The sequence below is a fragment of the Hirundo rustica genome, chromosome 2, assembly GCF_015227805.2.
Source record: "Hirundo rustica isolate bHirRus1 chromosome 2, bHirRus1.pri.v3, whole genome shotgun sequence".
Taxonomy (NCBI): domain Eukaryota; kingdom Metazoa; phylum Chordata; class Aves; order Passeriformes; family Hirundinidae; genus Hirundo; species Hirundo rustica.
This window is the reverse complement of record NC_053451.1, coordinates 40,755,511-40,770,685: the sequence shown is the minus strand read 5'-3', so window position 1 is coordinate 40,770,685 and position 15,175 is coordinate 40,755,511. Positions and strand designations below refer to the sequence as shown.

General features: G+C 39.6%; 2 protein-coding genes across 2 annotated transcripts in view; both read right to left on the bottom strand.

Annotated features, from left to right (window-relative positions):
• Positions 1-11,874, bottom strand: part of ARHGAP42 (Rho GTPase activating protein 42) — a 145,920-nt gene extending 134,046 nt beyond the window's left edge. The window contains exon 1 of the mRNA XM_040056346.2: positions 11,680-11,874. Coding sequence (XP_039912280.1) covers positions 11,680-11,833 — 154 coding nt within the window. The 5' untranslated portion in view covers positions 11,834-11,874. The remainder of the gene's footprint in view (positions 1-11,679) is intronic.
• Positions 11,875-12,204: 330 nt separating this feature from the next.
• LOC120748614 (acidic proline-rich protein PRP25-like) lies at positions 12,205-12,630 on the bottom strand. Its single transcript, XM_040055225.1, has one exon. The coding sequence runs from the start codon at positions 12,628-12,630 to the stop codon at positions 12,205-12,207; it is 426 nt and encodes a 141-aa protein (XP_039911159.1).
• Positions 12,631-15,175: the final 2,545 nt, after the last annotated feature.

Genomic DNA, 15,175 nt, shown 5'->3' with positions numbered 1-15,175 from the left:
GCTATGTAAACAGGAAATGTCCTGCTGTGCCTACACGCCTCTTCATAAAATGAAATATTTTGGATTTCTCATTTGACATTAGGCTCCCAAACAGCATGAAGATGCAGCAGTTCTAAGCTCACGTAGCAAAAAGCCAACAATACTGACTGCATTTGTGAGAAAATTTCATTAAGTCTATTGCCAAGCTCACAACAATGCCTACAAGAATCTGCCTAGACACACCGCTGCATTATGTCAGTTTCCAATTAAACAGTCATGGCAGTAGATGATAAAACACCATATATACAAGAACTGTGAGAATTTTAAGGTTTTTGAAGAAGCTCAGACTATCTCAACAGGATAACAAAGCTAAGCTATTAAACCCACTTTCCTGACATTAAGGATCTTTGCAAAAATGTTAAGTTTCCCATCTTTACATAACTGTAAGACACCAAATTGAACTGAACATATTTATTTAGTGTCCGTATATATGAAAAGAAATACAGTATCACCATCTTCAAATATTTGGTTTTGTTTCAATGTATAATTTCCACAGGCATATAGATACACTAAAATAATACAGTCTAGTGTTCAAATCTAAGAAAGAGAAAATAAATAAAAAACCAAAGTAACAAAATCAGATGCCAAAAACATTCCCCCAAGACAGTTACTACAGCATAGCAGCTCCATTTTGAATCACAATGCTGATACCAAAGTAAGAAGTACCAGAAGGAACTGTCTGAGGCCTTGCAGATATTTTAAACATGAAAAACATTAAACTGTAAAATGTCTTAATGATGTATTCTTCACAGGTTTCAAAGTGTCACTCACACATGTACATTCAATGAATCTAACTTCACCACTTGCAAGTAGATTGAAAACATTTCTTTTTAAGGCAAGGAAAAAAAAAATGTCAACAAGCCCTGCTACCCTGAACAGGAGTTTCAGGATTTAAGACTTCAAGTCCAACAGATGTAAGTGAACAACACTCCTATCAAGAATTTTTCTTTTGATATAAATAGATCTTTAACTTTCAGATTAAGTAATGGCAAAAAACACATGCTACATGGTGTTCGTGATCTTCAAGAAGCTGAGGCATGTTTATATGTTCTTCACATGTTCAAAGGGGTCTTTGTGCCTTCACAATTTTTCAGCGTTCTCCAGAAAACGAACAGCAGGACCAGACTCAACATCCATACATGCAGAAACTATCCATAAAACTCTTTTAACTGATACTTGCAGCCATACTTCTGGCATCTGTCAGTCTTCAAGCCCACATTTACCTTATTAAATGTACTCATCTTCCCCTCCACCAGCCAACCACTTCCCATAGCGTTAGCTGCCCCGTAGGCACGACACATTTGCTGTTTCTTGACTTACTGAAAATGTCCCCAAACAGATTATACAAGGACAACAGTGCTTTGCTGCGATTCTAACAATTTTCAAAAAAGAAAAAAGAAAATTTTCAAAATTTTCAAAAAAGAAAAGCATGTTTTCCAACACAGAAGTCTCACCACAAATTTTAAAAACAAAAAGCAAGGGAATTCCCTCTAAAAACCGGAGTGAAGCACCAGTCACTGTCATGAAGAAAATATGTTGAGAAGCTACAGTGCATTAATTTCCTAGCTACTTCAGTTGAACTGACTTACATTAATAAATTTATCAAATTAAGGTATTAAGTTCTCATATCCAATCAGTACAAAAATAACCATTCAGTAATTCTTAGATAAAAGATTATGAGTCAAAAAACCTCTCATCAGGCACTCATGATGCTTACCAAACTGCACTATTTTTCCTTAGTTTTAACCATAAGGCTTAGTCAATAACATGCTAAAACTGGGAGAGGAGAACAAAAAAACAACAAAAAAAACCAGACATGGGGAAGAAGTAGTACTAGATACATTTCAGTATCTGCAAATGGTTAATCAAAAATTAATATTCCCAGAGATTATTTTAACTCCACCTACTTTGTTGTGGCTTAAACCAACTCCTTTTTAACCAGATCTGATACCAATTGAAAGCAGCAATTTTTTTCCTTTGGTCTGTTTTGTACTACTGGACCTCTGCCTGGTCCCTACTCTAGATCTTCAAAGCACAGCTCAGATGGAGAAACCAACATATGAAATGCTAAGAATGTGAAAGCCCAACTCTTGATGATACTGACCTTTATGTAAATAATACATACTATGAGATGAGAGTCACAAAAGCATTGCTGATTACACAGAGCAAACTAAAATTTTTATTACAAACTAACTATAACTTTTCATTAATAAGCCATTAGTTCATTTTTCTTTTTCTGCACTAAATCTGTATTAACACAAATTCTTCACAGAAGTATGCAAGTTAGAACAGCTTTACAGACTGAGTTGGAAGAGACCCACAAGGGTCATCAAGTCGAACTCCTGACCCTGCACAGGACAAGCCCAATAATCCCAACATGTGCCTAAGACCATTGTCCAAGCATTTCTTGAACTCCTGCAGCTTGCTACCATAATCACTTCAATGGGGAGCCTTTTCCAGTGCACAACTACCCTCTGGCTGAAAAAAATTTCCCTAATACCCAACCTAGAGGTAAAAGGTTTTATAAATACTTTCATTTACTCTAGAAGGTAAAATACTTGACAACACTTTATGAATGAACAGATGTACATGTATTTTTACACATACTTGTTTTAGCAGTATCAGTCTCTCAAATGTTCTCAAAATTTCTGCTTTTCCCCAGAATAATGAGATTTTATCATCCCTATGGTAAAGCTCAACTTTTATTTATTTCAAGGTTTCCCAGAAGGTAAGCGACATGACTCCGTAGCTTCGCTGTTTATGTAGGCTAACTGGTAACTCACAAGAGGAGCGTAGAAAGGTATTTAGGGGTTTTTTTTCTTGAAGTATCATTATACAGCTTATTATTTAATGGCAGTGGTTGTTCTAGACGTGAAAAGGTTCAAAAAGGGAGCAATTTTTTTTTAATTGATAACCTCAGGCTCAGAGCAATCTTTTTCAAAGTGGCAAGTTTCTTCTGCATGTGCCCTTCAACTTATAAGTAATTTTAGGCTTAGAGGAAAATCACCCCTCTATAATATTCATGGATTTAAAGTAAGGGTTTACACAAATAGTAAATTCCACAGAAGATGACTTCATGTGTATTCTCTACTTCTACCTCTCTCAGCTCCTCCTCATCCTTTGTAAACAAAGGTTAAAGGTAAACAAGGCAGGAAAGGGTGAGAAGATGGAAGGAACGGACTTACAGAGAAATGTAAACTTTCTGAATAGCACAGTCCCAGTGCTCTAAAGGCCTTGACAATACTGATAATCTAGGAAGACTTTTGAACATCAACATATACCACCACAACACTGCAAATCTCTCTGCTCTTCCAGTAAAATATGACCTGCATTGTTAAGAACTGCGGCTTTTAAGAACAGATCTGCACATATTTACACTGACATTTGGCCACTTTTTGAAATTAATTATTGCAGAAGAAAAAAAGAAGTTTAAATAAATCCAGTTATCTCTTCTTGTGCAGTTTCAATCAGCAAAGAAAGAACTCAAAAGGAAATGTTTTTACTAAAAAACCCTACCCCTGTATTGGTTGTTTTACCAAGGATTCGCTGGGTTTTTCTGTGCAAGGTGGTGAGACAGTAGCAAGGGTGAAGACTAAGGGAAGAAGAACAAAGATGTTTTTCATATTTGATAATTTTCTAGAAGCAACCAGGTTCTTGCCCAGGTACTTTTGTGCAGAAAGCAGCAGGAAGAGGTCATCATAAAAAAATTATATCCTTAACGGAAGTCTAAACAGGTCAGCTGAATTACCACCTCATCCAAGATTTACTGTAAGAGAATTAAAAGCCTTTGCAGCTTTTTAATGATTCATTCCCCTGTTCTTTTCCTAAGTTCACCTATCCCCATGAACAACAACAAAACAATTTTCAGTCATCAAATGTCTAGAGAGTTGCTTTTTAGAGGAGGAACCAAAACGTTTCTCTTCCAAAGACAGAAGCACTGAAAGCACCTGGAAAAGAGCTTTACTGGGTTAATATGGCAAGGTAGAAGCGGAGGAGGGCTGCAGAGGTGGCTTCTGTGAGAAGACATCAGAAGCTGATCTCATGTCAGAAACATGGTTCTACAGGATCAAATCACAGAATCATAGAAATACCAGGCTGGAAGGGACCTCAAGAGTCATCTGGTCCAAACTCCTGGCAAAATCACAAATTGATTCTTATCATTACCTGTTTTATTTTTCATGATGTTTACTTTACTTAAACGCTTTTATAGTAGAAAATTAATCCCAGCGGTGATATTTACTTTAATTTAAATAATATCTTTCCGAGACCAAGAGTACCTTTGTAAACAGACACTATAACCCACATCTGGCATGCAAACCTCTCTTTAATAAACTTGCAAATCAACTAACATCAGCAGTAGAACAAACTATATGACCGAGGCATTGCAGCACCTTGTACCCTGCTTTGAATACTGAGCTAAAAGAAGACAAGACTTCTTAAGACATTTCCATATTGTTTTGCCATGTCTGAACTATATTAAGCAAAACACCAGAGTGCAGTAACATGTTTAAGCTTTTGTGTCCAGTGAAATACAAGCTTGCATAATTCCGGGGAGGGAAGTGATTTAAATGGGTAACTTCTAACTAATCTGAAAAACTACACTGTAACATAGCCTGGATTTTATAACGTGCTGTGAAATATATCTTTCTAATGAAAGCTATTTGCACTTCACAGGGTGCCAATGTGCTACTTCACATCACTGACCAACACTACTTCAATTCCATATTAATATGGAAGAAGGTCAAGTTATTTTTCTTCAGTTTAAATATATACTTCATTGCTACTGCCTATAAGATCCTGAGACTTTTTCACATTTAATCATACACTTGAGGAATCCATAGCACCACATAGTTAAAAGAAGACCATAAGCATTGAATTGATTTAATGATTGATGTTCTCACAGAATATGGACAGATAAAACTTATGAAGAATATTATATTAGTTTTATTTTCCCTACTTTTAGAGCTCTTGAAAACTTAAAAGTGAATTTTAAAAGGCATAGAAGAGAGCTACAAAAATGACCAAGAAACCAGAGAACCTCTTAAAAGATGTGAACAACTTGTTCAGTCCAGCAAAAGGATGGGATTATTCACCAAGCAAATACAAGTAAACAACAGTGCAGAAATGTTCAGTGAAAGGAAAATTAGCATTAAAAAGTTTGAATTTCCAGACTAAATTTATTTTAATGAGTTATCCAACTTTGAGAATAACAAGGTTCTAGAACATCCTTCTAGCAGAAATAGAAAGCATAAAAATTATTTTTAAAATGGAGCTTGACAAGTAAGAATTACATTATATAATGCTAGCAGGAGACTGGATTTAATAAAGTAAATCCATGGTACCAAATTTCCCTACATTTCATATTTATTTATAATTAAAGTTTTGAGACTATAGGAAAAATAGAAAGGCAAAGATATAGCACTGGTTTACTTATTATTCAGTAGGAAGAAGGACTGTATTGTCCTCTGTATTTTTTTTTTTCCAGATGATGAATACAAAGTCATTTACTATTACAGGAAACTGCGAATTGCTGTAGCACTTCTGCCCACAAAAACCCAAGAGATCTGGACAAGTTCAGTGACCACAGCATCATATTTTCCATTGTAGTAAAGACAATGTTCCTGAAGCAGCTGGTCTCTTATTAATAGAATTCATTTATCTTATTCATAGCAAATGAAGCACACAATAGACAACAAGCAAACTGGTCCATTAAGAAACAGATTAAATTTGACCATTTAAAGAAATCAGTTTAAAAATCTTAATTAAAAAAAATCCACAATATTTTATTCAAGCTGAGATATCATTTCATGTGGCATTTGAAACTCAGAACTGCTCCTTTGGTAGCCTGACATAATCCAATTACCAAGTTTCTCTAAAGAATACCAATTTCAGTATTAAGATTTAAGAACACCCATGTTGAGTCATTCAAGGTCTTTGTTAATAATTTGCCATAATCATTACTGAAAGTATGGAAATTCACTTGCAGGTACTACAGGTTCAAAATGAAACATCATGTGATGGCCAGAAAATAATGCACCCTGTAACAGTCCACTACATTCTCGTATTTGTTTTCTTCACATATATTTGGCTAAAAATAATATGATACAGACTTCAGCTGCTTTAAGCACTAGAGGAAGCAATTAAGATCCTTCTCTGGCCACCAACCAGCTTACTGTTGATATCTCTGCATGAAAGGCAGAACACTCTCAGAAATGTTTTTCAAGTTACACCATAATCCATAGATAATGCAAACACCAGCAGAGATTGCACAGGACCCTACAAATGCCTATCAGAAGTAACAGGACAGCAATGGAACAGATAACTTAAAAAAAACTTCTACTGGCAATGAGTAAGTTTCAATTTCCTTTGAGTGGGAAAAAGAAAATGTAGTCTCTCCCTGTAAATACTAGTTGTAGGACAGGGCTGAAGTAGACATGATGACCACGTGTGCTCCATGAAGTTCCAGTTGACTGTGGTGAATCCTTACTTACTAAGTGTGACTGGGAATATCCCAGAACAAAACAGATCATACGGTCTAGCTTAGTTAGCATCACATCTTTATGTATGGCCATACTAAGGGGGGAATTTTTTTAAAATTTTTTTTTTTAGTTGGGAATAATATACTTAGGGACTAAGAAATGTAAGCTACAGCTACATAAATAATGGAGAATGACTGCTATCAAAATTCAGCAGTTAGTATTCAATGAACTCAGTCTTGCTTCACATAGAATCTGGAAAAGACATTGCAAAGACATAATCATAGGAAAATATGTGAGGTAAGAGTATCTGGGAAAATGCATCTCTCTGGAAAGACACAAAGATTTTGTTTTTTACATGAAAAAAAAATCCCCAAAGAGATTATAAAGATTGTAAGTTCTTGTGCTGTCATTTTGTCCTTTTTTTTTTTCCCAGAGAGCTAATCCCCAAAATTTCCTTATGTATAAACAGGTACATCACTGTATTTTTATAATTAAGTTTAGCAGAGAAGTGAATCATCCCTGAAAACCCTGAAATATGCCAAGCAATTATGGACAGTCTTTCTTTGTATGAAATTTCTATAAAACCCTAGTAAATAACACCCCCTTGCACCCCTTGCAAAAGATAGTATTTCCACCTTGTGTCTCTGTTTCTCCTTGTGTCAAGTAGTAAAATAAAACTAATGACTGCTACTAAATTACAAAATCCTAAAGGTATCTGCTAAATCTTATTTATATTACATGTATATGTAACACCACAGCTTTGCATTACTAGTCGCATCATACTAAGACACTTGAAATAGTATTACTTAAAACAGCTGTAAACATACTGAACTTTCAACCACTTAACCCAAAACTTAGGCAGTTCTCATCTTCGAATACATGAATTTGATCAGACTTAAGATGGAGAGGGCCTCAAAAATCAGAGGGAGAAAGTGAAGGCTTCTGCACACAGTGAGCTATAAGACCACCAGTACAAGATGAATGTCACTTTCTCGGATTGTTAAATACAATACTCATTAACTTTGGCAAGTCACTAGGTCTATTATGGAAATTAAAAGCATGAAATAATTCTATAACGGAATTTCCTGTTTTTCCTAGGTGCTTTCCACACCCTAGCCTAGGTTGCTTTTTCAGAAGATAACTACAAAGAAATTTCAAAGTACATGATTGGCAAAAAGTACAGGGAAAAACAGACTTGATGTCTTAATCAAAAACAACCTAGAATGAAAAAGAAGGAAAAATATCAATTCTGTGTTAGGATACATTCTACAGCTGGACCTCACAATGTGAAGCATTTAGGCATATGCACTTTCAACATGCACCTGGAAGATCTATCAAATTAGGCTACTTAAGAAATTATTAAATCAACAGTTCAATATATTTGAATATATTCAATAATATATATTATTCAATTATAAAGGTCAGTTGTCACAGGAATCTTTTTTCTAAAAAGCTTCTACCTTCTTAATTCCTAAGTTAAGAACAAAACCCCTCTTCTGGGTGCACTAAAAAACTATATGCTTCTACTTAAATTTGCCTATACACAGGGCTAAACCTCTGTCAAAAAGAAATTTTTACTATAATAGGCAAGTCTCTTACATGAATAAACTAAATCTTTCAAGAGATAGTAATGCATTTAGTACCTCAGCTGATTTGAAAAAGGCAGTGTAGTCCATTGGCATAAATACTTGCTGTAGGACAAAGCTGAAGTTGACACAAAATCCATGCAGATGGGGTGCTGACACCTAGCTAAACTGAACACATATAATCTGTGTTGTTCTGGGCTACTCACAGGATCCTGCTTATTTAGAAAGACAATGAAATGGAGCAAAAAAATGCTAGGAAAAAGCTGCTGAGGATTTGATATCAATTCTGGCTTTATTAGTTCCCACTGCATTCACAACGGTCAACTGTTATTTCATGGAACACACTATTACAGCTCCGTATGCCACCTTGGAAAGCAGCTCTCTCCAGAATTAATGTAGCAAAACCACACTAAAATGAAGTCTGACTCATTTTGGAACCATTCCAAATAAAATGCAAAATATTTGCATACTACATTGAGCGTTATTTGTTCTTCAATTTATGCAGAATCTGCCAGGTATTTATAAGCATTGCATTGTTACAATAACTTGAATACTTGACTGTGAAAATACTAATATTTTGTAACATCTGTAACAAGAAGTTTAATTTTACCTGAAAAACCACGGACATGCTGTCATTTCCCATCATAAACTTACATCTAGCAACCTTTAAAAACTATTGTGTTTTCTAACTGCATTAGTCAGTTTCACTGTCTCTCCTCTAAGCATGGTCATTTCCATTGAAGCTCTACAGCAGAGTCTAGATTTTTTTTACCCCATCAGAACTGATCCTACAAAATGATGTGTAAATAAAAATACTAGACCACCTAGAGATAAAACATGGTAAATAATAGGCTTCTAGGTTATTAAATATTCAAAAATCAAATAATAGACTTATCACTCAACTACTTCAGAGTTTGATTTTCAAACACATTTTAAGAAATTTGAAAAAAAAGGCTTGCACAAGTATTTTACACTCCACTGATTTTTAAGGCGATTAGGAATAGTTAATTTGTTGAAACAAGTCAAATTTCTGTGCTCTAGAAATATACAATAGTGCTACTTGCTGTAACAGGTACACTACCCTTGTAGCATCGACAACAGTCTTCAGACCGTTAGTCCAGGATTTCTAATTTGTTAAGAAAAATCCAGACACTTTCTCAGCAGCCCTAATACAGGAATTAAGGCAATATTCTATAGAAGAATGACACAGTCATGAAATTAAGGGATTTGAAATTAACAAAAGGACAAAGATTTCTTACTATACCAAAACAAACTTTATTTTTGTAAGGCTAAAAGACACACAACATTCTAGGTCTGTATACAGGATACAATAAACATTCTGTCAAGCAGAATAACATTTGAACTAAAAGGTTTTAAAAATCATGATAATTTACAAATTAAGTAGTCATTACTTGAGATGGAAATATTGTTCTAAATCCTGCAAGGACTCATAAAGCGTTCTCCCCTAAACTAATGGGATTACTCACTTCAGAATCAGAGTTCAAATTACTTCTCAAATACAGTATCTGTTCTACTGCAATTTGTCTTTGGCAATCATAAAATGGCTTGTGGTGGAAGGGACCTTAAAGACCATCAAGTTCCAAACCCCCTGCCATGGGCAGGGACACCTCCTACTGGAGGCCCACCCAACCCAGCCTTGAACTTTTCCAGGAAAGGGGCATCCACAGTTTCTCTGGGCAACCTGTTACAGAGTCTCACTACCCTCACAGTGAAGAATTTCTTCCTAATATCCTATCTAAATCCACCCACTACATTACCCCTTGGCCTATTCACTGCATATCCTCATAAAAAGTCCCTCTCCAGCTCTTGCATGCCTCTCTTTAGTCACTGGAGAACTGAAGAAAGGTTTTCCTAGAGCCTTCTCTTCTCTAGCTTTAACAGCCTCAACATCACAGCCTGTCTTCAGACAGCCTAAGAAGAAAGTTGTGTTTGTTCATATTTGATCTGGAACCAAAAGCAGTCAGTTCTCAGTGCTAGTCCAGGTCAAAGAAGTACTCATGTGGTATCCTAATCTGTATTTACTAATTTATAGGACCAGGTTTGTAATAGTACGTTTTTAAGACTTAAAACAAGCTTAAAACTACTTAAAAGTAAAACTACTTAAAACAAGCTCAGACCTCCTATTACATAGAAAAAGCTTTTTAGCAACAAGAAAGGCTTGAAGTACAAATAAACTTTTTTAGCTGTAAAGAAAACTATCAATGAGTTTTTAGAGATACAGCTAGACTGATACAAACATACACACAAGCACTGTTTCTGTGCAATTGGTCATCTCACATCTTGTGGGCACGGGTTTAGGAATTTATTAAATTTCTATTAAATTCACATAAGATGTTAGACTTATACCCAGTTACTCACTAAAATTCAGATGTGTCCAGAAATGCATGCATTTGTATGAAAAAACCTATCAAAAAGACAATAGCTGCTTTATGTAAATGCAGCGCTGTAAATGCAGTTGATGCATGAACAAATGCAATTCCACCCTACTGCTGGGCAAATAAAACCCTCATAATTTTTACCTCCTAGGTAAGGACACAAACTTTGGCTTTAGACTCCGAGTTAAATTCTTAAGAGCTACAGAGTTCAGAGCAACACCGGTTCCCTGTCGAGAGAGCAAGCAGTACTGCTACCCTTAACCCTACAAAAACCAGCGTACCATGTCAATGTGGCAGATATTCTTAATGATTAAAGCAATTCTTTCCTTTGACTGTCTCATGTTGCAAGAAGAGATGCTGTAAGTTTGTCCTCTGCTCTCCGCGAAGAAAAACTTTGAGCAACAGGTGAGAAATCCAAAGCGACTCAAAGACAAGAAGTAGGTGGCAATGTTTACAGGACGGGAGGACAAACCGAGTCTAGTGACACTCCTGGGCAATTCCTAGCTTTCACTTTATGATCTTCAGAGCATGACTGCTGTTTTCATGCCCCAGAAAGCTGTCACTGCTCAGCTCAGAGACCTTTAAAAGCTACACTGTTCGTGTTTACCTCTATTCTCAGAACCTTTCAAAATACAAAAAAGTTAATATACCACATGAAGACGCGAGAGTATGAGGGGAAGATACAAACTCTCCCTCTAAATTCACTTTATTATCTTGCTTCGCCCACTTATCACGTTATCTGAAGACACGCAACTAGCAGCCAGCGTGCCAAAAAGAGCCCCCGCCGCAACACTCCACGCCTGGTCCGTACCGTACAGAGACCTACGCGGCGACTTTCCGCCCCAGCGCGACCCCGGGCTCAGCCCGCATCCCCAGGCGGCAGCACCTGGCCGCTCCGCGCCCCGGCGCGCCCGCGCTGCCCGCGGTCCCCGGCGGGGAGGGCGCGGCCGGGCCGGGGCAGGGCCCGCGCCGCCCCCGCTCCCCCGGGACCCGCACCCGGCCCCGCCGCAGGCGAGGCGAGGCACGGCGGCGGGGAGCGAGAAAGGAGGGAGCGGGGCAGAGAAAGTTGAGGAGGCGCCTTTCGGCGGCCGCCGGCAGGGGAGCCCGCGCCCGGCGCCCATTCAAACAAAAGAAGCCCCTTCTCCTGCTAGCCACCGCCGGTCCCACCGCCCGACTCACTTCGCAGGGCCCCGATGAGGAGGCTTCCGTCCTTAATCAGCTCCTTGATGAACTTGTTCGTCCTCTCCAGCTCGATCTCGTGACACTTGAGGCGCTCCCTGAAATCCGGACTGTCCAAGTAGGAGTCGCTGAACTCCAGCGTGGGCAGCCCCATGGCAGCGGCGGCGGCCGCAGCCCCCCGGCCGGCGGCGCGGAGAGGGAGGAACGGAGGGAGGGCCGCGCCGAGAGACGGCGCCGAGGGCAGGGTGGAGAGCGGGGGAGCGGCGAGACGAGGCGCGGCCGCCGCCTCCCCGGAGAAGCTCCCGACCCGCCGTACCGGCCCGCTGGCAGCGCAGGCGGCGCGCTCCGGCCGCTGTCACCCAGCTACATTGCTGCCCGCGGGGCACCGCGGGCTCCCAGCGCCGCCGCCGCTCCGCCGCTTCCGGCAGCGCTCGCTCTTCCTCCCTGCCCGGCGCTAACTCCAGTGCGAACCTCCCCCGGCCCGGCCGAGGAATTCCTCCTCCTCCTCCTCCCGGCGCGGCATGCTCACACGCCGGGACGCGGCCCGGCAGAGCCCGCCCCTCGCTCGCCGCCCCTCCGCGCTCTGCCCTCCAGCGGCGGCGCGGCCTCGGGCCGTGCGGCCCGGGGCGAGGCGCGGGGCTTGCGCGGCTCTGCGAGATGCAGCGCTCCTTCTCCTTTACCAGGGGCTTTGGGACGCCCAGAGCAAAGTCGGGAAGGAGGATCCGCCACCGGGGCACGGAGGCACGGGGGCATCGCCAGGGGTGCGCGTGGAGGAGGCCGGTTTGTGTCGCGGTGAAGCGGGGGAGCGGCCGCGCTGCTGGGGAAGGAGCGCTGCCCGCCCGAGCGGGGCTGCTCTGGCACGGGATCCTGCTGGCAGCCAGCGCGGCCCGGGCCAGCCTGCCCGGGTGCCTGCCCCGGCCTGCGGCGGGACGGAGACAAAGATGGGAACATCCGTGTTATGCCGTGGCACTTGGCTGCTAGGAAGGGGATACGGCTGAGCCAAATCCATCAGGAAACTGCAAGGCTTGTTTTCTGCAGCAAAGCTGGGCTTTTACAAGTATGTGGGCTATCAGAGTAAACAGAAACACTTCGGATAATTCTTGTATGGTTATCTGGAGTAGTTTATCCAGACATGCCGTGCCAGTATGTATACAAATGTACATACTGGATTTAAGGAGAGCTCTCTGTAAACACACCTCTGTAAACATACCTTCCAGTCGGCAACAACTCGATTGGAGACAACCATCAAGGCATGGCCATGAAAGTAATTGTACTTCAGGACAGCCCAGCACTTGCCAAAAATGGTTTTCAAGAAGACAGCCATGCATACACTCCTACCAAATCTTTGTCTCCGTGTTTACACAGTTGAACATGAAAGTGCGGGAAGGCTCAAAGATCCTACATGCTGTAATTCCTTGATATAATTTGTGGTTTTCACGCTTCTTAACTGTTGATCAAAATTTACCTCTTTGTATTCACAATAGATTTTTGTGAGCATCTAAAATGCAGAAGAGATGCTGCCATTTCTACTAGTACAGCCTGCAGATTTTGTTGGAGTGAAAAAATAATTCTCAGGTTTTACAGGACCGAGACTTCCTCAGGACAGTATCAGAGTTAGCTGTCAGTGTTGATACTAATAGACCCATTGAAGTCTCTTTTAATTCGTAGTGATCACAAAACTCTGCTCATTAACCTGGTTCCTATTTTTCTAATAATAGGAGAAATAAGACTGAAAAGGAGTGCTTATTTCCATGATTTTGCAGGCAGTAGTATGTAATTTCACTTGTAAACTAATAAACTTTATATAGAATCCAGCTGAATTACTGGAAGGATGTTACAAATGGATCTTTTTTCTGACTACTAAAAACCTAATTTTCAGTCTACATATATTCACAGAGTAATTTTAGGCACAGTTGTTCTCTCTTCAATGCCATCTGTAACTGAAAACATCCATTGTCTTCTACCATGTTTATTCTTCGATGTAGTTTTAGAACCCAATAATGTCATCTCTTAACTCTTCCATACAGTACCTGAAATAAATCAAAGCTTTCTGTCATATAATAAAATACTGTTTTCCTTCTTTATTCTTGCTTTTATCTAGATCTCTACATTTGATTTGATCTTCATCATAGTTTACTGAAATTACATGCAAGACCTTGTTCAGTCACATTAATGACTATGTTATTGAATGAAACACCTTTGATGAAGATTGCATTTGTCTATTTCACCGCAAAGTTGCTACTGTGCTTCACTTAGTCTCTTAAATCTTTATTTTCCTGTCTTCAGCTTAGCAGATTCCAAAGTGAAAACAGAAACATTTCTTGGTCTCAAAAACATGTACTAAGCATTTTAGTTCGAAGTAGTTATACTGGTAATCAGGATGACTGATTTTTTACTATTTTTTACTATATAATGTTCTCATCTTAAATTCCATAAGCACATTGCTGCTTTTGGTATCAAGATCACGAGTGGAAATATTAGTGAGACCAAAATTAATAGCACATTCCATCCAAGTAACTTACCATTACCCATTTAACTGGTTCCATGTTTCTCAAAATAATCCATATCTTTCTCAGCCGAACTGAGAATTTCTCAGCATACAGTGTAGCAAAGTTCATGTAAAAATTCTGCTAGTTCACATGTACTGCTGTTCCCTTTTCTCTGCAAAAACCTTTCTTTTTAAGGAAATAGATTTGTTAATTGTCTTTGCTTCATAAGGCAGTATGTGGCCAAATCCCTCATTATCTTCCACTGGCAGAGAAAAGTTTTTTCCTCATAAAACCTCTGAGCTCAATGAGCATTTATGGCTGCATCTGGAGGAGGATCTGGTAAATGAGGGGTCCCACACACTTGCGGAGTTTAACTAACTAAAAAAGCCTGGATGGAAAGCTAAGTCCTAGGGTGTGTTCTGTATTGGAGTTAGGTGGGACCTTGTAGTTTGCTGCTTTCTGAAGAAAACAAAGTATTTGAAGATGTATTTGGGAAATACAGAGGCCCAAACTTTGTAGTGTGCAAGATAGAGCTGTATTTGGTGTGGTTTCTTTTTTCTTTCCCTTAGAAGATTCTCACACAGTGCCCTGGTAGAAACAGTAGGTTTCATAACTTGAAAAGATGGGAGGAACTAGGGAGAAGCCTAAACTTTCTAAAACAGCATCTTTCTTGTAAAGTAATAGTATGCTAGAAGAGGGTGAACCATACTGAAATGCCAGTTTAGACACCTAACTAGGTGGAAGCACCAGTCCTTCAAGTAGAAGGCTCTTGTAAATGAGTTAGCCTGGTGTTATTGCTACCTGTGAAGAGTTTAATGAAAAATGGGACGCCTTTTTTTTCTGCGCCCCAGGGGGATTTGTCCTGTTTTATCAACTTCTGTGTTTGTTATTCTAAGCTTATTCTTACAGGCTAATGAGGTCAGATCAATTACTGTGGGTTTCTCCTTCATCTTAAATGTAAACACTGAACTGTAATTTCCAGACAGTGTCCGTAGTCTGGCTCTAGA

Excerpts from the sequence above, each read along its gene's own strand:
- LOC120748614 (XM_040055225.1), bottom strand. The coding sequence starts at position 12,630 with ATGTTCCCATCTTTGTCTCCGTCCCGCCGCAGGCCGGGGCAGGCACCC.